This window comes from Ailuropoda melanoleuca, chromosome 11 (genome assembly GCF_002007445.2).
Source record: "Ailuropoda melanoleuca isolate Jingjing chromosome 11, ASM200744v2, whole genome shotgun sequence".
Taxonomy (NCBI): Eukaryota; Metazoa; Chordata; class Mammalia; order Carnivora; family Ursidae; genus Ailuropoda; species Ailuropoda melanoleuca.
In genome coordinates, this window is record NC_048228.1 from 89597704 (window position 1) to 89622530 (window position 24827).

General features: G+C 39.1%; 1 protein-coding gene across 2 annotated transcripts in view; it reads right to left on the bottom strand.

The window, feature by feature from the left end:
- STIM2 (stromal interaction molecule 2) overlaps nt 1–21520 on the bottom strand; it is a 138499-nt gene extending 116979 nt beyond the window's left edge. Inside the window, exon 1 of one of the 2 annotated variants that reach the window (XM_034671988.1) lies at nt 20848–21520. In XM_034671988.1, coding sequence (XP_034527879.1) covers nt 20848–21262 — 415 coding nt within the window. In that variant the 5' untranslated portion in view covers nt 21263–21520. The remainder of the gene's footprint in view (nt 1–20847) is intronic. The other variant, XM_034671989.1, reaches the window with a different exon arrangement.
- Nucleotides 21521–24827: the final 3307 nt, after the last annotated feature.

Genomic DNA, 24827 nt, shown 5'->3' on the forward strand with positions numbered 1-24827 from the left:
ATTAAAATGCAGGTTTGTTACCTTGCCTAGCTTTCCCTCTATCCCTTCTGAATCTCCTGCTTTCTCACTCTGCAGTTTTCTCTGGCCACCAGTCCCCATGGTAGAAGAGACACATGGATAGTCCCTGGATTTACATACTATATATAGTTCCAGCCTTAAAGAGACAAATGACACAAACTTCAGACCGACTATATAATCAGGGATCTAGCACAGACCTCACTATTTAGAGAAAAGGGTCAATATTCCATAAAAACTTGCAATAGAAAATAAAGGCAACCAACATCTTTAATATTCATGGTAGCTTACTCCTCAGAAACCTGAGTTGTCAAATGAAGAAAGTCAAGAAACTAGGCTTCTGAATTAAACCAGAATTAAGAAAATTGAGAAAAAGGAATCATTATTGACCTAATGGAAAGCTCAACCCTTTTAATGATACCACATTTTTGGGGCACCTGGGTGGCACAGCGGTTAAGCGTCTGCCTTCGGCTCAGAGCGTGATCCCGGCATTACGGGATCGAGCCCCACATCAGGCTCCTCCGCTATGAGCCTGCTTCTTCCTCTCCCACTCCCCCTGCTTGTGGTCCCTCTCTCACTGGCTGTCTCTATCTCTGTTGAATAAATAAATAAAATCTTTAAAAAAAAAAAATGATACCACATTTTTATAAGAGGCACCATAATGGAATGTCAGGAAAAATCAGTCTTGATCCTCTCATTAGTTTGAGAAATGAGATCTGTTATCAGGACCAAGACAACCTTTTGATCACAAGGACAATGTGCTTAACAATACACAAAGGGGGAAACACTCAAACTCTGAAATGAAACATGATATTTCACCCAAAATAAGGAAGATTCTGTTTCAATTAAAACACCAATGGGCACTCAAAAACATAATCCTTTCGGAATGCAATTATTATTATTGCCAGTAATATATATATATTTTTTAACCTTAAAATATTCATACCTTTTACTCTAATACTATGCTCTTGGGAATGTACCCTTAAAATCCAGAATGAAGGAAAGGTTTATGTGCATAAACGTTTTTAACAATATTTTTAACAGAAAAACTGAAAACATCTATTCAACAATGGGAATCTATCCAACAATAAGAACAAGTAAATAATTTATATCTTCTATTTCATTTACCAGTTAAGAAAAAGCTCAGAATATGTAATTTAAAAAAGCAAGATGCAAAACTGCATCAAAGAGAACTGCAACTATATATAAAATAATACTTACTGAATATAAAAAAGAACAATACCAAAGTAGTTCTGAAGAGTGAAATTTGTTTTACTCTCTTTGCTACATGTGTCTGTATATTCAAAGTTCATAATTTAAAAAACTATTTTAACAAAAGAAGAATGAAAATTAAGATGGCACACCTATTTTGAGTATGATAAGATCTAAAAAACGGGAGGAGGAAGGAGATCATTTCTGATATGTTCAAATTAGCATATAAGGTTAAAAAATACATTAGACATTTCCGTTACCTTTATTCTTTGACTTTTTGTTCTCAGGGGGACAAACATCAAAATCCAGAAACAGTTTTATGCACAAAAAGTATAAATCAAGACATTCGCTGTCTAAAAAGTTTTATGGATTACCTTAGTGTTATGACATACTAGACACTATTTAGGTAACATATGAGCAAGACAGACAGGGTCCAATTCTTTTTTTTTTTTTTTAAGGATTTTTTTTTTTTTTTTTTTGACAGAGACAGCGAGAGAGGGAACACAAGCAAGGGCAGTGTGAGAGGGAGAAGCAGGTTTCCTGCCAAGCAGGGAGCCCGATGCAGGGCTCGACCCCAGGACCATGATCTGAGCCAAAGGCAGACGCTTAACGGCTGAGTCACCCAGGCGCCCCAGACAGGGTCCAATTCTTAAGGAACTTAGATTTCTATGGGTGAGTACAGGTTAATAAATCTATCAAAATATAACTTCTAGTTAGAAGTATATGTAAGTGTTAAAAGTGTTTTATGTGTTTTCTTGGGGAGAGGCAGGAAGGAGACTGCTCCTGTAGGTAGTCACCAAAATACGTCTTTCTGAGAAAGATACAAAACCAAAAACTAAAGTCAGCCAGGCAAAAAATGAACAGAGGAACAGTCAAAACATAGGAAACCACAAGTGCCAAGATTCAGAAACAAAGACAGAGTTTAGGATATTCTAGCAGCAGAAAAGAACTCAGTATAGGGGAATATGGTAAAGAGAGAGAAATCTGGAGAGGTAGGCAGGGGCCAGACCATGCAGGGATTTGTAGGCCAGGAGAAATGTCTATTTTATTGTAATTAAAAAGGGAAGCCACTGAAGGGGGAAGGAAATGATCTTACGTGTATTTTTACAGGTTTCTGAGAAAACAGACTGTAGAAGGTTAAGAGCAATAACAAGAAGTTAGGAAGCCACCGCAGGAATCCCAGTGAGAGAGGTAACAGTGGCCTGGACTATAGCGATGGCAAAGAAAACAGAAAAGTAGAGAAACTCAAAATATATGTGGGTGGTTCGAACCGACAGCATTTATGACAGATGGTCAGGATGTGGGAGATAAGGACCCAGAACAATCAAGTATAGCTCCTAGGAGTCTGAATGAATCATTATTTACAAAACTAAAACTTAAAGTGTGTTTCCAATAATAAGGCACAGGTAAATATATTACGAAGTATCCATCAGAGGGAACATTATTAATGTCTGTTAAAAGTTTGCATCTCTTACTACCTATGGGGTAATGGACATAATACTAAGTATCCAGGCATCCAGTTTCCTAAAATAATTACTCAATAATCCCTCCAATAATTACTATAAATAATACCTACGGCTCTCACAGAGTTGAAGGGAGGATAAAATGTAAAAAACGCTTTGACTGTGCTCAATATATGAAAGCTGCCAGAAATCACAGTAATGATTCCAACACCAGAATAGAAAAGGTAGTCAACAAATGTTTTATGGATAAATGAGCAGACAAAAGAAATGATGAAGCAGAAATTTATACCCAGGTCATCTGATTCAATTTCTATAAAACCATGCAACTCTTCACCACAGGTGAGCAATGAAGACTGAAAACTTACGAACCGTTAAGACTGTGAAATCAACTAAGAACAACTACGAAATCCTTGAATCCTCATTAGACTTTTTGATATAAATTACACAACAACCCAAGGTCTAGAGGGTTCAGTATTATACATAGTCATGTAGATAAATTAGAATAATTAGTAATTTCTGAATCATAAAATAATCAAAAAGCTTATTGACTTTTCAGTAAGTACCTTAGTAAATAAATAAGGTTGATGACTCGACCTGTTAGCAATGCAAAGGGAGCTCAAGACTAGGACTTTGGTTAGACCATGGAAGCCTAGTGGCAAAGAATTTTCAATAGGTACTCAAGAGCTAGATAGGAAATACAAGTAAGTGAGAGCATAAGAGAACATAATCCACAGCCTAGAAGGAAAGCACTGGCAAAGAGACATATACCAAAAACCATGATTAGTCAGTCTGAGGAACAAGCACAGACCAAGAGAAAAAAGGACAGCTTTAGGAAACTCTCAGAACCCCAGGGCCCAGGCAAAGACGCACTGCTCCTAGGGAAGAGGTAGAAGTAAGAGCTCACCATTTCAGGAGAAGGACAAGAACCCCTCCTGACCCAGGATCCCACACCAAACAAAGTAGGCTACCATTGGGCAAAGAACAGGAAACTCTCTAGCCTAAGTACTCCCCCAAATACTAGGCAGAGTTCGGCTGCCTCTGGGGGAAGAGGAGTAAGACTGAGAAAGCTCAACTCCCAAAGCCCATGCTCACAAGCCCTACCTAAGACTTAGAGTAGATCAACACCAAGAATTCCTCCACTCCCACCACAAACCTAGCATACAGAGAGAGCCTCTCCACAGTGCAGGCATGCTGCTGATAGGTGCCAAAGCAAAAGGAACACCACTCCTGCCATACAAAACACAAAGTAACAGCAATCCATCACTAGGGAATTTCTGGTCTATGGTGAACTGAAAGTGACAACAACAGTAACAGCAGAGCCATATCCAGCTTGACCATTAACAAAACTGACTCAACCTACCACACTAATAGTCTGACAGAAGAAGCACACCCATTTCTGGACATAGGCCATATTTACCTCAGTCTCAACTGTGCTACCATTCAATCAAACATTATGAGCCATTTAAAAAGAAGCTATGAGTCACATTTTTAAAAAGGGAAAAAAAAGAAAAAAAAAACCCTCATTGTCAAGAGATATAGCAAACAACAGAAGCAAACACAGAGATAATCCAGATGTTAGAACTATCAGAGTCACTAAAATAATTATGATTAATGTTAAAAGATCTAGAGGAAAGGATTAATATGTCAAAGCATCTGGAAAATATATATAAACAGCTGGGTAATCTCAACAGATACAAAAACTCTAAAAGAGAACCAAATGATGACACTAAAATAAAAAACCCACAATTTCAAAGTTGGAAAACTCCTTTGACAGGACTATCAGTGCACTTAAAACCGATCAACAGCTTATCCAAGCTGAAATAAAAAGTATAAAAATAGGTTTAAAAAGGGGGGGGGAAGCACCCAACAACTGTGGGACAATATCAGATGGTCTAACATATACTTAATTGTAGTGCCAAAGAGAGAAGGAAGAAAATAGGACAAAAGAATTATCTGAAAAGATAATGGCTGAGATTATCCAAAATTAATGGAAGACTAGAAAATACAGATCCAAGAACTCAGAAAACTCTTAAAATTGTGAAGTTATCATTACCTTAAATCAAGCAAGTTAAAGCAAAGGGTTCAGACAAAAGATATATCCTGAAATAATTAACTACTGAAAGTATGTATTTAGCAGGTACTGTGAAATACTCTCTATTATCTATAAAAATACAATAACATACTATTTTCATCTCCACATAAAAAGGAACTAGAGGAATAGAAAAAACAGAAGGTGCTAAAAGAGCAAAAAAGACCTGAATTATAAAGTATAATCAAATAAACATATAGTTTCCTTCCAACAGCCACCAAACAAATACAGATATTTAAATTATATCACTTTGACAAAAAAAAAAGAAAAGAAAGAAAAACCTGTTAATTTTCAGCAAGTACACTAAATAAAGGCATTTAGTTATAAGCTGTAAAAAGTTACTGTGTATGAGTTTAGTAAATCCTCGGGGATGATAATTTTACTTTGTAAAAATTCTTTTACAAATTTATTTATTTTTGTTTGTTTATTTATTTTTAATATTTTAAATAATCTCTACACCCAACCCCAGTGGGGCTCAAGATCAAGTCGCACACTCCACCATCTGAGTCAACCAGGCATCCCTCTTTTACAAATTTAATTATGGTTTATCATGTCCACTATTGTGAGAATCTGTGTTACAGATGACTGGGGAAAAAAGGGGATCTAGGGATTGATAAGGACAAAGCAGAGAAGAGCCAGAGTTGAGACTTTTGAGTTAAAAGAAACCTAGGTAAAGTTACCTTAAAGTATCCTTCTGTTGCCTCAAAGCTGGGAAAGTGCTGAGATCCAAAGACCCACTTAAGTGGTGGGGAAACAGGCAAGTCAGAATGTTCAAAATCCTCATGTCTCCTGATAAAAGGTTCCTCCAGGAAGAATTCAAATTTTACCAATACCTTAATGAATTACAGAAGATGTCTGAACCGTAGGAGCAGGAATATTCAAAGAATTGTTAAATAAATTTACCCAAAGTTTTTCCTATTTTATTCATCAAAGTTAATCAGCATGTCTGGAACCACTGTGGACCCTAAGAGATACGAATCAACAAGTCCAAGTAAGGGCAAAAGGATATCTAACTTCCTGATGGACTAAATACTGAGTAATACATCAATATGCTCCTTAGAGTACATACTACCTACTACAACCTAAAATGGGTTTTCAAGTACCTCACAAACTGCAAGAGGAAATTCTGAACCCTTCATTATAATAACAAGATGACAAATAGAAATTAACTTTTCTGAATTACTAATTCACGACATGCAAATGATTCTTTACTATGGCATTTTCTTTTAGCAAATATAAATAATACTGTCATACAGCTATTGATCCCTCATTTTTTTTTTTTTTGCAAGAGAGAACAAGAGAGAAAGAGAGAGCACACATGAGCAAGTGTACAAGAGCATGCACACACGCGTGTGCTTGGCGGGGCGAGGGGGGTGGTGGCGAGGGAGAGAATCTTAAGCAGGTTCCATTCAGCATGGAGCCTAATGCAGGGCTCGCTCTATCTTACAACCCTGAGATCATGACCTAAGCCGAAATCAAGAGTCAGACATTTAACTGACTGAGTCACCAGGTGCCCCTATTGATCCCTCACTGTAAAGCCTATTTTTCCCATTAGATCTTAGTTCTTCAACATCGAATTCTGCTAGAATAGGACTTTTCAAGAACATCTTCTTCATGATTAGAAAGAAATTATCTATAAACACACCATAAACACACCATACCTTGCTTTGGAATTTGTACTTAACTAAAAACAGCTGCTGTTTATCTAGAAATCTTAAAAAACTGACCAAAGACCAAAAACAAATAACTGATTTATCTTACTATCTTTTAATTTCTAAGCAGAGTCTATTCTCATGTTATTTCATTATAAATCAGAGGCCCTAGAATGTAACAATTTTTCAACCTTTTACTAATCTACAATATGGGGGGGAAGTCCTAATTATTAACAGTTCAACACTCAAGGTTTATGATGAATATATCATGATTACCAGTCAGCTATGTGAAAAAAAATTTTTAAGACTTCAACATGTAAAACTAAATTTTTAGTGCACAATAAAAGATAAATGGTAATTTTATAAACAAGTTTAAACAATTCATCACAAATTTTCATGGATTTGACCAAATTCAGAGGACCAACATATTTGCATGTTTCTATAACATTTTAAAATAAATCCCATAAAGAAATATTATATAGCCTAGGGCAAAAACAACACAGGACTAGGAGTTAATAGATTCGGGTTCAGTTGTAGGCCTATTACACTGCATTAAAGTTGATTTTTATTTTAAAATATACATATTTAAGTATGACTTGTATAAGACTTACAGAGATTTATCGTAACTTGTGGAACTGGTATTGTAAATGAGTAAAAAGATTAATAGGTAAAACCAATGTGGCTCTCAACTTCAATTACAAAGGTGTCTGGAAACCAGTGAATACTGGAATCAGCAGCAACACAAATTGAGGAAGCTGCCAATTTGTTCAAATATCACATACTATATATACCAAAACTATTACTGCAGGACAAATAACTGGAACACTGAAAGTGAAATCATAAGAGCAGAGACTTCGTTTAGTTTCCACTACTTCTGCAAAACCTACAAGTGTCTAGCAATAGGCATTCAAACATTTGTTAAACAAATATACTCACCAACTAAGCAGCACAATGTAATCTCACAGACCATGCCTAATACTCACTTTACTACTCTTAATTTCACATGAACCAGAACTTTTTAAATTTTTTTAATGTCAGTGAGATTACAAACTGAACAAAATTCCAGCCTTTTTAATAATCACATCATTTTAATTTCCCTCTTTCAAAAAGATGTGAAATTATCAACTAAGAGTTCATAACTCAAGCCAACTGAGAAATGTATTAATCATAATTATTCAGTTTATGTAAGTGAAAAACTGAAAGTTACCCTGTAACATTTTTCCACTAGAAGTTATTAGCAGTCACAAATAAATACATGCTACAGTTTTTCCCAAAAATACTTAACTCATAAAATTTTTCAATAGCAACAAAAACATCTTAGATAAGAACAGATGTCGATACTAAATCATACTATAATACAGACGACCCATATATTTCAAAGTGGACACACTGGACACAAAGTTCTATTTGTCAACCATTAATTGCTACACAGATGTAAGGCATCATCAACTACAACAGATTACAATAATAAAAAACAAACCTTCAAGTTGAAAAGTATTTACCAGGCCATGGTACAACCTTTATGAGAAAGATACCATAACAGATAGCTCAAATGGGTAAAAAAGAAAGAACAACCACTGTGATACAACATAAGTAGATAGATACTACCAGTCAGAATTGCAATAAGAAGGGTAAAAACAAGTTGTTAAGAAAGTCCCAACATGGAAGAAGTCATGCTTATTGAAGATAACTTTGGCAAGACTTTATGAAAAAAGCAGCACAGACAGCATGATCCATGTCAATTTTTCCCACCATTGTATCTCCAACTCGTACAACTGTGCACTGAACATAGAATAGTCTCAATAAATATTTACTGATTGAACAAATAATTGGAATGGACCTTGAGAAATGGAGAGGACACGCTAGTATGAGGGAAATATGCAAGCAATAGAATAAAGGAGAAAATAAAGTGTGTTCAAAGAACAAGAAGTATCCTAACTTTGCTGGAATATGCTTATGACATACAGAAGATCATCAGGAGTTTGTGTCCACTATGAACTTCAAAACAAGCTTAAATTTAATTTGGTATTAATAGAAAATAATAACAGCTTTATTAAAGTAGTAAAAAAGAAATATGTTGAGGGCTTCTGGGAAAGACCTTCCTACCGGCATTAGCATTGTGGAGGTCACTGGGGACCTTGAAGTTACCAATCTAAGAGCTATCCTTGATTCTTCCCTTTCTTTCCCTGTTTCCCAATGCATCAGCAAACCGGATCAATTCTAATTCCAAAATATCTTAACTCTTCTTCCTCCTATCATCCTAGTCTAAGCCATTATTAATTCTCAAAGAGAATACTATTTTCCAATGCAATCTCCCTGTGGTGACTCTTGCACCCAACAATTCATCCCCCACACAGCAGCCAACAATATCTTTTGAATGTAAATCACAGAGCAATTGAAACCCTTGTGCTCTGATGGTGGGGTTATAAAAGGGGACAACCACCATGGAAAACAGTATGAGGTTCCTCAAAAAATTAAAAATAGAACTACCATGATCCAGCAATCCCACTGAATATATATACAAAAGAACTGAAAGCAGAGTCTCAAAGAGATATTTGCACACCTATGTTTATAGTAGCACTATTCACAATAGCCAAAAGGTAGATGCAACCCCAAGTGTCCACTGGCAGATGAATGGATTTAAAAAATGTGGTGTATATATACAATGGAATATTATTCAGTCTTAAGAAAGAAGGAAATCCTCTCATATGCTACAACATGGATGAATATTGAGGACATTATGCTACATCATAGAAGTCACAATAAAATAAGTATTTTATGATTCCACTTACACTGAGGTGTCTAAAGTAGTCAAATCCATGGAAACAGAAAGAAGAAGGAAGGTCCCCAGGGGCTGCGGGGAGCTGCTTCTAATGGTCTGGAATGAGAGACTCCATTTTGAAGCTCCATTTTCCTTTCTAACTAATGAACTCTTAAACTGAGCCAGAACAGGCAACTGTTTAACAAGCAGTTGCTAGTAAAATTCAACAGAACTGACATTTGGACCATAAAGCTGTCGGTATGAACTTTATGAAGACAGAACAATTAACTAATGCATACCAAGAACAGTTTCATTTGATAGCACCAATAAAGTAGTTTATTAGAGAATAACCAAAAGCAGCTCAGCCAGTTAGCACCAATGAACCTTTCTCCCCGCCTTATCTAAGTCATGTGATTACCCTCTTCTCTCTCATAAAAACCCCTCACTTTCCCTACATGAGTGGGACACCTTCCTGGCTGCTACTAGAATCAGCACTCCCTGAATTGCCAATTCTGAGACCCCAAATAAAAGGCCTTTGTTTCTTGTTCAGTTTGCCTCCTTTTCCTGATTGGAATTTACTAGAGTTTCAGTCTTGTGACATGAAAACGTTCTGGAGATCTGTTTCACAACAATGTGAATATACTTAACATTACTAATTAAGATGGTAAATTTTGCGTTACATGTTCCTTCCATAATAATTTAGGGGGAAAAAAACCCAAAACACTAGACCAAACTCTATCCCCCAAAAGGGAATCATATAACTACCCTCCTTAAAATGCTTCAACTGCTTCCTATCACCCACTGAATAAACCCCAAAAATGGTCTATGAGGCTCTGTACCATCTGACCCTTCCCTCTTGCACAGCCAGATCAAACGCTACTCTCCCCCTTCCTCAAGATGCTCAAAATGATACTTTCACTTCTTTAAATAATTCAAATTCTTTCTTGCCTCATGGTCTTTTGTCCATGGTATTAGCACCATATGGAATGCTTTTACCCACCTCTTCATAGATTTGGCTCCTGATCCTTCAGCTGTCCCGTTAAATGTCACCTTCTCAGAAACCTTTCCTAACCAGCCTACCTAAATTAGTAGGTGTTCCTACACGAGTCGCATTATTTTCTATTTGTATCTCTCTTTTGTTTCCTGATGGCATTTCTCACAAGGTAAGAATAACTTATGTTTCCTGTTCTCCCAACTGAAATGCAAGCTCCATCAGGAACTTAAAAGTCTGATATTTCAACTGCAAAATGCTTTAAATCTTTTAATCATATAAAATAATAAAGACACAAAATCACTTAATCTCATGACACAACTTTTTAAAAAAATACCATAGTACTCCTCAATCTCAATCCCTTTACTCAGTTTCATATTTCTATGAAGTTTTTACTAATTTCGACCATTAATGGTTATTTAGATCATGGAAGTGACTCAAACTACATCTTCACGCTTTTTTAAATGCAACATAAAACATCTTAACAATACTCAATACATCACAGCCCATTTCTACAACTATTCTACATCTTTATCTATAGATTAAAAATAATAATAATAAGTCAACAATACTTATATTTGCAGGACTCTGTTCTCAGAACTTTACACAGGTTGATTCATGTATTCCTCAAACTCATTTTAGAGTTAAGGAAATTTAGGCACTACATATTGTAATTTATAAGAAATGCATGTATTTGGTCACTGAGATGAACAAAATAAAAACCTCATGTATGTTTGGTCTTCATCCACAGTTCCTGGCTCACAGCTCCCAAAACCCATGGAATTTCCTGAGAGGTAAGAGCAAAGGGAGCATCTTTTATTGTATTTGGGCTCTAATTCTCAATTCCTGAAAAAGCTTCAAAGCCATATAGGTGAAGTGAGTGCCTTATTATTCATAATAAACCCTTTCCACCAAAACTGGGCTTATGTTAATGAAGGTGATTTATGCAAAGCACCTAAGGGATGGGGGCTGGTTGCCAGGGGAACCAACCTTGACTGTAGGGTTGGAACTTTCAGTCCCACCCTGATTTCTGGAGAAAGAGAGAGCGGCTAGAGGTTGAATCAATCCTCAATGGCCAATGAGTTCATCAATCATGCCTATATAATGAAAACCCAATGCCTCCATTAAAAAAAAACAAAAAGAGGGCATTCAGAGAGCTTCCACACTGGGGAACCAGAAAGCTTCCATGTGCCATTATGCGGAGTCCCAAACTCCAGGAGAATAGAAGCTCCTTTGTTCGGGATTTTGCCCTATTTAACTTTTCATCTGGCTGCTGATCTGTACTTTTTAATATCCTTTGTAATAAACTGGTAATCTAGTAAGTAAATGGGTTTTCCTGAGTTCTGTAAGCCACTCTAGCAAATTAATCAAACCCAAGGAGAGGGATTCATGGGAACCTCTGATTTACAGAAGGTCAGTCAGAAGCACAGCTAACAACCATGGCTTGTGACTGGCTTCTTAAGTGGAGGGTAGTCTTGTGGGACTGAGCACTCTGCCTGTGGGATCTGATTCTATCTCCAGGTAGATAGTGTCAGAATCACGCTGAATTCTCAGACACTCCGCTGGTGTTGGAGAACTGCTTGTTGGTATAGGCAAGTCTCCCTACACAGATTGGAATTGGGGCCAGAAACACTTTTTAGGCATGAATAAATTAAATCACCTACCCCAAATTATAAAACCACTGTCAGACTGGGACTCAAGCTCAAGAAATCCCACTCTAGTCAAAAAATATTTACCTATTTATATCACACCTTGTTCCAAAGAAGGGGAAGGGGGCTCATTTTCAATATTGCAAATGTATAACAAGAAACTTCTGATAAATATTCTAATAGGTATTTTTAGTAAATGCTAGAAGTGCTACTAAATTAGTTACCACAGTACTTCCTTTTAAAAAACAAATATAATATTAACACTTTTTTTTTAGATTATGCAATCCACTCTCAAGCAATTTTCAAGTTTATATTGTTCTCGCAACGATGCAATTTCAGTATCTTTACATCCCCAGTTCCTTGCATCATATCTGGCACAAAACAATCACTTAATAATGTTTAAAGCTTTATACACACACACACACACACACACACACAGAGTCACCACAGTCTGACTTTCTGACTTTTACCCTCTACACTTCTTTTTAGAATCTCTTTCAACAGACCTAGAACCAAACACTGGATGCACATCACTGGGTATATTTTAAAAAGCAAATTCAAAAAATAGCAGAGTACCTATACCCCCAGTTGAACAAAGATTTAAAGTACATTTTTTTAAATTTGGTATACAGAAACACAGAAGAAAGAAATACCAAGGATTAATACAGTTTGAATGTGTGTAACAAAGTAGAAAGAACTGCTGAAGATGAAAGTAAGGAAAAAGGAAAAATTTTATACTTATCATTAATGGAAAAGTCAGAGGTTTATTCCTGGAGAATAGGAATAGAGAAAGAGGATTAAGATTATCTATTTACTCAACATCAGATATTTTTAAAAAGAAAAAAAAAAAACCATGAGCACAATATCATGGACCTGTGAAATGTCCAGTATGTTAAATAGCAGATAAAAATTGCAAGTGAGGGTTTAAAAAAACCTTTTTTACTTACTGAAAATCATTTAACAAACAACTACAAATCATTTTTGTTACTCCAGGAGTTTGTTTAGTATTCTTAAATCACATAAATCAGATTCACTTCAATTATTTTTAAATTAAAAACCCGGGCGCCTGGGTGGCACAGCGGTTAAGCGTCTGCCTTCTGCTCAGGGCGTGATCCCGGCGTTATGGGATCGAGCCCCACATCAGGCGCCTCCGCTATGAGCCTGCTTCTTCCTCTCCCACTCCCCCTGAGTGTGTTCCCTCTCTCACTGGCTGTCTCTGTCTCTGTCAAATAAATAAATAAAATCTTAAAAAATAAAATTAAATTAAATTAAATTAAAAACCCAGTACTTAATTAGGTAAAATCATTTTTGAAGTGTTTCAGTTCCATATACTGGCAAGTTTAGGAAGATCAAAAGAGAGGTAGAGAAAGAAAGTGAGAATAAGTAGAGGTAAAAGTAAGTTAAGCAGAGGCCAAGATCCAGAAGCACAAATAAAGACAAATTCATTTTGCAAGAAATACTGGGACAGATACAGGTGCTTGGGTTCTGAGATGAATGTTAGTCCAACTAACTGTTCTGGTATTACTCTGTGGTTCTGGGGTGAGGGGAATTACCACCATCTAAAGAAAACAGCCACTATTTAACATTCTACAACTAATCTTAGTCTTTATCCTAAAGTTGTTTCACTTTACACCGTATGACTGAGGCACCCTGGCAGAAAGGAAATTACTCTCAGGACCGCAGCCATAATAGTTGTGCAGTATCACCTCAAGGGCCAAATGAAATAAAGCCAAAAGTCAAATCAATCATTGGCTTGGGGTTCCCTATCCCCAATTTAGAACTTTCCTAGTAATGAAGTTCTCTGAGGAGGAAATGTTCAGCTAGACTAGAGGAACACAAGACTAAGGACAGAGACAGGAGAGAACCACCATTAAAATCAGCAACAATAAAACCAGTCAAGGAGAACAGTTACTGAAGGTAGGATCAGAAGCTGTCAAGAAGGACTAAATATCTAATACCTACAAATATAAAGATCTAGAAGGGTAAGGAAATGAACAAATCTTTAGAGGTGGCATTTGAAATCATCGCCTAAGGATCAAGCTTGAAATTCACATGTGAAATTCAAAAGTTAATTTTGATACAAATAATAAGCCAGCCAGTACTCTAAGACATTGCTACTCAAAGAAAGGGTGGGAGTGGGGAAAGTTCAACTTTGCCACAATATAGTATTAAGTCAATCTGGAAAGTCATCCTTTGTTAAGGAATAAACATGTAATTTAAAATGTGGAATACTAGGGGCGCCTCGGTAGCTCAGTTGGCTGAGCGTCCAACTCTTGATTTCAGCTCAGGTCATGGTCCAGGATCCTGGGATGGAGCCCTGTGTCCAGGTCAGCCCTCTGTGCTAAGTCGGCCTAAGAGTCTCTGTCTCCCCACCTCTGCCCCTCCCCCCACTTGCAGCTAACGGATACAATCTTTAAAAAACATAAAATAAAATAAGAAATACTAAAAATACAACGTTTCCTCTTGCATATTTTCAAGGACTTTCACCAATCTAAGTCACTCTACAAACACTAGGTGTTTAAAATTAAAAGGTAATTTTTGTTTCTTAGACTTCCTCTAGATTCCTTTCTAACAATAAAGCAAATTTTATAAAATTTCCTCTAAACATTTTCACAGCCATAATTTCAGGATTGAAATTCTCAAGACCTTTACTTCTATACGGCTTCCTAACTGGCCTCTTCATTCACCTCTATCATCTCCTCTCTTCCATCTGCCCAGACTTCACTTTCTCAAACACAGAGATCGTGTCACTTCCATGTTCAAAAAACATGGTGCTTCCCAATCCAGCAGGAAAATAGATTTACTACTCTTAAGTTTATGAACAAAACACTCTGAAAGATCAAAATACCTCCTTAAGTCGTTTGTTCAATTACCTTAACAATTAAAGTAAATTTGCATTCTCCATAACACGTGCACATTCAGTACTGTTAAATGTTTTAAATTAGTATGGATTAAATACTTGTTTCCAAATTAGTAAAATGGATATGCCAAGAAAATGTATCATAATTTCCCCTACTCCTCTGCACGTGGCTGAGTACCCCAGTGTTAGATGTGTTGACATTTCAATATAAAGCAAAAAACTAAGGAATATTAAAGTTCTAGGTAATTTGGCCCCAACCTTCTTTCTCCTTGCATTTCCCACTATTCTACATACACCCTATACTTAACTCTAAAGAAAACTATGAATTTATTCCTTATTCTTACATATGCCTTCTCCCAGAAAGCTTTCACTCATCTCCACAAGAAGTCCCTATCTATACATCAAGATTCCACTCAAACCCTGTTCCCTATTAGCTTTCCTTTCCCCAACATTTTGCAGTCTTTTATGGTACTAATCACAGTCTGTCGCATTATGTTTAGTTGTGTGTATAAGATGCATACAACATACCAGTTAAGAATCAAAGCTTTGTAAGCAGAGAAACTCAGGTCAATCTCTGACTCTAATTACTAAGTATAACCTTGGACAAGTTACTTAAGATCATCCCCCATGGGCTTCCTCATCTTTTATATGAAGATTACGGTAGGGTTATCTCTAACAGTGTTAATCTCAGAATCAAAAACAGTGATGTATACAAAGCGCTTAGCACAATCCTGACAGTAATAGTTTTATAAATATACCTACTATTCCCAATAGGCACACTCATTGTCTTACTCTTTTTTGTATTCTTTTCAATTCCTACTATATATATAGTATTCTGCATGTGTTTCATAATTGTTTGACTGAAGGGCGCCTGGGTGGCTCAGTCAGTTAAGGGTCCAACTCTTGATTTCGGCTCAGGTCATGATCTCAGGGTCATGAGATTGAGCCCCATGTTGGGCTCCACACTGAGAGGGGAGTCTACTTCTCTCCTCTCTCAAATAAATAAATCTTTAAAAAATAATAATAACAATGGTTTGGCTGATAAAATCTGATAGTTCCTAATAAGATAAGGTCGGAATTCTAGTGAATATCAAAAATGGCTTACTACTCATATTATTAACTGTTTATCTTAACATTAGCTTAACCAGGGGCTCCTGGGTGGCGCAGTCGTTAAGTGTCTGCCTTTGGCTCAGGGCGTGATCCCGGCGTTCTGGGATGGAGCCCCGCCATCAGACTCCTCTGCTGGGAGCCTGCTTCTTCCTCTCCCACTCCCCCTGCTTGTGTTCCCTCTCTCGCTGGCTGTCTCTCTCTGTTAAATAAATAAATAAAGTCGTTAAAAAAAAATTAGCTTAACCAGTTTATACTTTAGCTACCATATGCAGAGATACAGATCTCAAGCATCATCTTACGAGTATTCCACATTGCATTATTATCAATGAGTAAGCCAATATCCAAAATACTTGATATAGTTACTCAGAAGTCTAAATTAATCTAAAAACATTAGCACGTATTCAACCACAAAGCAAGCCCTTAGCAAAGTAGAGAATCACTGTGTGGATGCTCCTATTGCTAAAGTTAAGCCAAATCCTGAACCCATTTTTCCAAGTGGCCCTCAAACCATTCCTATGCAAGGGGATCCCCAACAGACACCAATCAGTTCTACCATGGTATTCTCAAGAAAAACAATGTTTCCAGACCAATAAGATTACTAATTCTAAAATGTTCGAGATAGACTAGATCAAAACAGATTTGAGTAGATTATTAATCCTGTAGTTAGCAAGAGAACCAAACAAGAAAAGAAAATAAAGAAAAGAAAAAGAAAAAAAAAAACCCTATAGCAACGGCCAAAGAATGATGAAGAAAAGGACTAGTAATCCTAACTACCTGGGAAGGCAAAAAGAGAATACAGCACAAGACCTAGCCATCAAAAGATGGCTTCAAGAAAACAGAAGCTAAATTCAGAAAGAGCAATTTCACAAAAAGAGGAACAATGGTTTCTAGTACTATGTGAACTACACTGTGAGTTTATTGTCACAATGTAAACATTAACACTATAAATTCACTATAAATTACTCCTCAGAGCAAAATATATATAACTACACTCAAGCCAATACTAATTTAAAAAAAGGGGGGGGGTGACAACATTTGCTAGGTAAATGTTAGGCATGCAAGGTAAGATACTTAAAAATGAACCTTAAGATTTTTTACAATGATAATCATGTTCATGTGAAGAATTCTGATCTAAATTAACAAAAACCCCACAGCATAGATGTGTTTAACACTAATGACTGGCTCTTTCTAAATGGTACACCTTCAAATTAAGAATATTTTAAGTTTTCATTGAAATTTTAATACTTCCAAAAGACATATTTTAAAATATGTTTTATATTCCTAATATCATACCAAAGTAATGAAAAGTATTATAGTAAACCTTAACAGAGGCACTAAAGAAGGTTGCATTAATTCATTTTTTGAAATAGATAAAGCAAATATTTCTGAAGCTAAAATTCGTTTTAAAAAATTCTGAAACAATTAACTACCTATAAGAAAACATGTTTTAAACGTTTCAATTACAGTTGACCCTTCAACTTTGTCTGTTTCAACTTTGTGGATTTAAACTTTGTGGGTTCACTTACATATATACATATTTTTTCTACGCAGTACAGTACTGTAAATGTATTTTTCCTTCATGATTTTCTTAATGATGCTGTCTTCACTTTAACTTACTTTAAGAATACAGTATATAATACAAATATGAAATATGTGTCAGTCAATTGTTTACTTTAGGCTTCTGGTCACTAGTAGGCTATTGTAGTTAAGTTTGGAGGAGTCAAAAATTATTTTAAAAAAAAATTATACTCAGATTTTTAACTGCAGAGGTCAGCACCCCTGACCCCGTTGTTCAAGGGTCAACTGCATTGTGCACATTTTGCCAGAATAAAGAACTGTTAAATATAGATACATACACACACACACACACACACACACACACACACGACATATTTGCCTGTGTGTATTCTTTGCCCTTTCCTTGCCCTTTCATAAACTATTTCTCAGAGACCATGTCTGGATGAGATCAATCATTCTCCACTGGGATCAACTGATTCTAAATCTCTTAGGCAAAAAAAAAAAATAATAGTAATACCTTTAATTATTAAAGCACTGCCTTAGATTGTAATCAACAAACTCTTCGTCACTAAGCCCTACCTTGCTTTAAATTGTGATCACTTACAAAACAAGAGCCCTAAATATATATATACATATATATGTATATATAATTTAAGCCTTTACTACACAGCATTATAAATATTGGTTTCACCTTATGAAAACATCTGCACACTCAATCCTGAAAACATAATATAAAAAAGGAAAATATAAACCAATATTCATTATGATGGTGAGTGCTGTTTATTTTGACGATTTCTCAGTCTCTTTACAAGAACACTTGCTTCCTCAAAACTAAGCATACGACAGATGACTTAAAGGCTATTTATTCTTAAAATACATTAAACCTCGAAAGTAAAACTCTTGAAAGGTAAAATTCAGTGGAAAAGAATGATTTCTACATTTTATTAGTAAGAAGCAAACTCTTTATGATGTTGCTGAAGTATTAAAAATACCAATCTGTAGAGGAAAAGAGAAGATGTGATTTTGGCTATTACTTTCAGAGCTATTAAGAATACACACAGTTAAATAACAACTTTAATACAGAGCCAGAGTACAATTCTTCTCTCAGAATTATTTCAAGAATTTTCCACTTTCAAAATTCACATGTAGCTTAGTTTTATTACCAATGCTCTCTACCCTATTTCTCTCCATTAACACTCCCCAGAATATGATAACCAGTATTTTTTAAGTACAGTCTATGGTTCTACTTCCTGAAATGTACAATAGTAATAATTTATTATGTTTGGGATTTAGCATAACATTTACAAGTGGAAACCATTAAAGAAAGCACTACTCACACAATCAGAAGAATGGGAAGGAGCCCTATAAAGGAGAGCATATATATAGCTCAAAGAAATTTTCAATATGCTCCAACTTTATTACAGACTTCAATTTACCACTTCCCAGGTATCAGTGCTATTGACTGTATTTACATAAACTTATTAAAATGACCACAATTTAACTTGCACATTGTGTAGTCTGATTATCTTAAATGTGAAATGGAAATGTTTAACTTGTTAAAAATTAATACTCCAACAAAGGAAAAAATAAGAACAGTCAAAATAAATTCCAGAGTTAATATTTTTGTAAACTTATTTTAAAGCACTACAGCACAAATTCACTTTGTGCGATCACATTTTTTATTCAATAACAATCACCTTTCCTTTTTCATGATGCCGTAAATAACTGAGAAATTTAAATCCTGAAAAAGGATTATAAACAGCTAATTAAAATTCCACCTGAAGTAATTTCCTTGCTATAATCTATATACTATACATTGTATTGTTATTGGTTAGAAAATACTAAATTTTCTGAATCACATGCCCTCCTACCAATTACATACTGAAAAACATTAGCCAATTATTTATTAATCGAACTCTTCTGCTCAAAAAACCAAGAGTCATGCTCCTATACCTTCTAGAAGCCCAAATATCTCTGCTCCCTCCCTTCCTGCATGAGGCATTAAAACTTCAGGATCAGTTTTATCTTGCTACTTTCCTAATAATCACTGTTCTTCATTTTATCCGCCACAGCTGTATTTGGAGTACAAAGACTATTCAAGCATAAAGTTATTCCACCTAACCTCTCAAACTATACTATGCTCCTAATACTCATCATTCCGTAATTATTTTATCCAAATTAATCAGTGATAGGTTTAAGGCTTCAAGTTTCATTTAAAAGAGCCTGATATATTTCAGGGTAAAGTAAGTTAAATATTCTGATCATTATGTTCTACACAACTTCCAAAGAGCTTGACGAAGTTTACCAACAACAACCTCCTCTCTAAAACAGTAAACACCCCGTTATAGAACCCAGAGAAGAGCTGCTTTGCTCCAAAGAATATAGCTCCTGAGCACTTCTGAAAGCAGCTGTTAGTAACTTTCAGACGCCCGCTGGACTCTCACTTTGGTTAAATTACTGATGGGTCATCTTGCTCCACTCTACTTTTTCTTTTGAGTCTTGCAATCGATGTAGAAAACCTACTGATGACCTTTAAAAACACAGTACAAAAAAAAATAATAGTAATAAACTAAAGCTCCACGACTTCTCCAAAAGAAATCGTTTCAAGATCCCTACATCATTACTTAAACCACACGTATCAGTTGTACATGACACTGGAAGGCTTTAAAGGGATTCAGTTTTCTCTCTAACCTTACCAAACACGTTCGCAAGTTTTCGATAATTTCGAGAACATTCTATATAAACAAAGGTGCTAGTGCACTCTAGAGCTGTGCTGCTCAAATACAAGCCTCGAAATGAATATCCTGCACCTGACAAATTTTAGGTATATTTCTGGTTACCTGAAGAGCTTTCTGCACTCTTTGTCACCCAGTGATGCTCCCAGCAGCAAATACTTCCCATCCTTTAAAACCTTCCTCCCACCCCTCCAAAAATACATATTAGACTTAGAGGTTTCCGCATACTAATACGGAACCACTAATACCACTAGGTATTATGGCTCTCAAAGAATCCTCTTTAGCAGCCTCCCCTGGGACATTGTGTTCAACGGGGCTTTGAACCTGTGAGACTCGCTGCCAGCTGCCTTTGCAAAAGCAGCACCACAGGCGTACTAAATACCGCAGTGCTGCTGCTGACTTTTTGTAGCAGCTTTAAAAAAAAAAAAAAAAAAATCAGCCCAGTACCCTGCAGACCCTGCTGGCTCTTCTGCAGTACCGAAGAGAAACCACCGCATTGCTCAGCGAGGAATACCGGGGAGCCCGACTCTAGGGCGGAGAAGCGAGTGCCGTCGAGAGGCTCTGTCGAGGGCGGGGTGTCGGGGGGGTGGGTGGAGAGGAGAAAGGCGTCCGGACTGTAGGGGACCGCGACGAAGCGGCCAGCGTGCTGGCGTCTGGGCGCCCCGCTCCGCATCGCGCACTGGCAGTGGCAGTCGTATAGGGCGCCCGCCAGGGGCATGGGCCCCTCCCGGGGATGGGGGTCCCGCAGCAGCCGGCTTTGCCCCGCCCGCCGGCCCCCGCCCCGGCCCTCACCTGTCATGAGCGCCGGACTGTCTCCCGCCGCCGCAGGGGGAGAGGAGGCGGCTGCCGCGGCAGAGCCCGAGGCCCGCCGCCCGCGGAGGTGCCTGGGCACCAGCTCGCATCCGTCCGCCGCGCCAGCCACCAGCAGCCCGAGCACGAGCAGCGTAGCCCAGCGCCACTGCCGGAGCCAGCCCGAGGCCGGGCCGGACGCCGCAGCGGGATGAGGGCGCGGAGGAGGAGCGAGGGGAAAGCGCAGCGGCGCCCCGGCCGCCGGCCACTCGTCCGCTCCGCCAGGCGCTGCAGCCGCTGCCGCCGCCGGCCACTCGTCTGGACGCCCCCGCCGCCTCGGACGCGAGCTCCTGCCGGGCGCCAGCCTGGTCCCCTTGGCACCGGCGGCCTCCGGAGCTCGGGTCCCAGCTGCGTTCATTGGTTCCGGTTATTTAAAAAAAAAAAAAAAAGGTGAGGGGCAGAAAGGTACGGCGTCTTCAGGCCGCGCGCGACACCCGCGCTCCTGCGGCGGCGAGACAGGGATCCGCTGCTCTGGCGCCTCTGAACACCAGCCCCAGCGCCCGCGCCACCGCCGCCGCGGCGCATCCCCCCGCCCCCTCCGGCCCGCGCCCGTCGTAGTACCACGCTCGGCCCCGACGCCTCCTCCCCTCACACACTCGCACGCAGCATACCAATCCCCCGCCTCCTTCAGCCTCTCTACGGCGCAGGCGCGGCGCTGCTGCACTGCGCCTGCGCGACGCCACAGCCCTACCCCCGAGGGCGTTCCCGGGAAGACTAGAGTCCCGCTGGGTGGCTGCTAGCTAACGCTCTCGCTGAGCGGCGAAGTTAGAAGGTGGGGAGGAAGACGGGCATGTCCCCCTCCCCCATTCACGGCCCCGCCCAGACAGCTGGAGGGTGAGGGGACCAAAGAGGCGGGACAAAGGAGTACAGACTTCCCAAATTGTTTGGGCAAGTTATAGGCGTGTAGACGACAACAAAAATAATTGCATGGGTCAGGAAAACCTTGTAATCAGAAACAGCGGCGTCTCTAGAATTTCAATATAGGTGGGGCTTACAAGAAGCCAGCAATGTGGAAGTGGAGGTTAGCATAGAGTAGTGTTTTATTTACTTAAAGCGCTTGCTACAAGCCCATGTGTCAGGCACTCTTCTAAAGCCTTTACAAATTTACACATTGTAACTCTAAAAGTTAGGTAGTGGTATCGCTATCATCCCCACTTTACAAATGAGGAAACAAAGGCCCAGAGATGGTAAGTAACTTGCCCCCAGGTCCCACAGCTAATAAATGAGAGACAGGGACATACTTAGCACCGTTGAAGGGAAATATTGAAATGGATTTGCTCTTGCCTCTGACTTTTCTATGTTCAAACATTATCTGAACTCATCACCTTTCTACCACCCCCGCATAAGGATTCTTCGCTGTCAGTTTATTAAGTTTACAGAATGATGGTTCATATTTGGCTTTACCTACCCTGAATGAAGCACGTACACCCACGCGGGCGTGCACATACCATAGGCATTCTCTCTCAGGAGCTCAAAGTTATTTAAGATTTGCAGATAGGATTCCTAAGCATAAAGGTCCTGTTTGGTATTAGTTTTTCCTTGTTGGGTTAGGGGTTTGATTTTGGTTTGTATTGGCTGGTTTTCTCAAGTCAAGAAGATACTTAAATTACACAATCTCCCAAAGAATTTCTTAGGCGATCTGGCCAACATAACCATTACTATCATTTACCGTGGAAGAGCAGATGCACACTTGAGGAAAGAATCAAGAATTTCTTTGAAACTAATCAATCTATCAACAATAACTTCTTGACAGACTTCTTGGGGACAGTGTTTTAGGTGGCAATTCTTCATAGGGCAACAGGGAGATTATATTTCCCCTGCTGAAAGGCACAGCAATGAAGTCACACACTTGCTGAGCGCCTACCAAAAGGAGAGAACTTTGCTAGAAGACCAGGAAAATATAAATAACAGGCTTGTTTTCTGCTCTCCAACATTTCATTCATTCAATATTTAGTGAGTGCCTAGTATGTGTCAGGCAGGGTAGGGCAACAGGGAGATTATATTTCCCCTGCTGAAAGGCACAGCAATTGAAGTCACACACTTGCTGAGCGCCTACCAAAAGGAGAGAACTTTGCTAGAAGACCAGGAAAATATAAATAACAGGCTTGTTTTCTGCTCTCCAAAATTTCATTCATTCAATATTTAGTGAGTGCCTAGTATGTGTCAGGCAGGGTACTGAGTAGTGGGAATTCGGGAGGAATGAGAGAGACAAAAAAGCCAAGTCAGTACTCAGGGATATAAGAGACAACACAGTCCGTGCCTGGGGAATCTTATGATCTCACTTAGGAGATAAAATTTACACTCATTAAATAATTAGAGACTAATACAAGGTAGTAGTTAATTAGTTGCTAAATTGGGTAGAGCAAGCTGTATTATAGCAATAACTCCAGTATAAAACCACAAACAAATTATCAAATCACTGAGGCCAAACTTCTTTAAACAAAGATTATGTGGGTATTTTTCCTTCTTTTATTTTAAATAGGCTCCACACCCGACCAGGGACTTGAACTCACCACCCAGAGATGAAGACTGGCATGCTCCACTGACTGAGCCAGCCAAGCACACCTCCTTCTCTTTGATAGATAAGGATGTTGGCACTGAGAGGGCAGTGGACTTGAGGTTGTGATTAACTGTTTATGCCTCTCACGGCTGGAGCCAAAAAAGAGATAAGGAGGTGCCGGAAGAGACCTGTTTCAAGCAGGCCAGAGTCAGCACTAAATCCTTCATCTCATACCATCTTTGTCAAGGGCGCCAAAGTTTCTATTAGAACGGCCAGAATGCATCCTCTTGCTGCATAGAAGTATGGCATCACTGTATATCTACCATAAAACCTAAGTGCATAAAAGAGAAAGTCCATTGCTTTGGAAAACAAGAGGATCTATAGAATTAGAAATACGTCCATTTGCAAGCAGAAAAGAAATACCAGGTTCCCGTTAGAGTAATCACTTCCCTTTCTTCTGACTTCCTGTCCCACCTCCAAGCCCTTGCCTTCCCTTTCCTCGCATCCCACAAAACGTTCTTTTCTCTTGCCAAATCACATTAAAATCTACTTTGAGCCCCTTTCCTTGCGCCTGCCTTGCTACAGCCTATTCTTAACGTCCAAACCTCGTGACTTTCCATAAACTTATAGAACGTCAGTATTGTCTGATTTTCACCCATTCGTGACTTCAAGCATCTGATGGGGAGCACTGAGCTTTGGAATCAGACAAACCTGGTGGTAACTGCAACTCCACCATTTTCCAGCTGAGTAACCTGTAGAAGAATTACTCCGTCCTGGATTTCCGGAGGGGAAAATTAGGGACCACGTAATAATGCCCGCAAAACGGGATTCCTGGTGGCTGCAGGAGAGTAAAATAACAGGTCTCCCTTTGCGCGCTGACTGGCGCACAGGTACGTTTTCATCCCTCAGGGAGAACTGGCTCCAGGCTCTGGGCGTGTGTTCTGACCGTGTTCCTAATTTAGGATAGCTCATCGCTCTTTGCCTGTGGGGTGGTTTGAGTTCATCTTCCGACAAAAAAATTCCTTAACTCCGTAGGGCGCGGCAGCAGAGACGCAAGATCCGTCCACCCGGCCCCTCCCAACCCAGAAGCAAACCAGCCCTTCCCAAGCGTCAGGATCCGTCCTCATCTCCTTCTTCTCCCCCTTCTCCAGGGCAGCCAGGACTGCCCACGACTCCCCACCCGCTCCCACCCGGAAAACCGGATTTCGTCCCGGGAGCGAAGCCAGCAGCGCGCCTGCGCCGCCAGGCAGCCTCGCGCAGGCCCGTTGTCTCCCACCGCCTTTTCCCCAGGTGCGCTAGCTCTCAGGCTCCCGCGGTTCCGGGACGCCGCGCGCCGCAGCTAGCTTGGCTTCCGGCTCCCACTCCGTGGGCGGTGCGTCCGGGCGGCCGGCTGCCGGGGGATGACGTCACCGCGCGGGCGGGC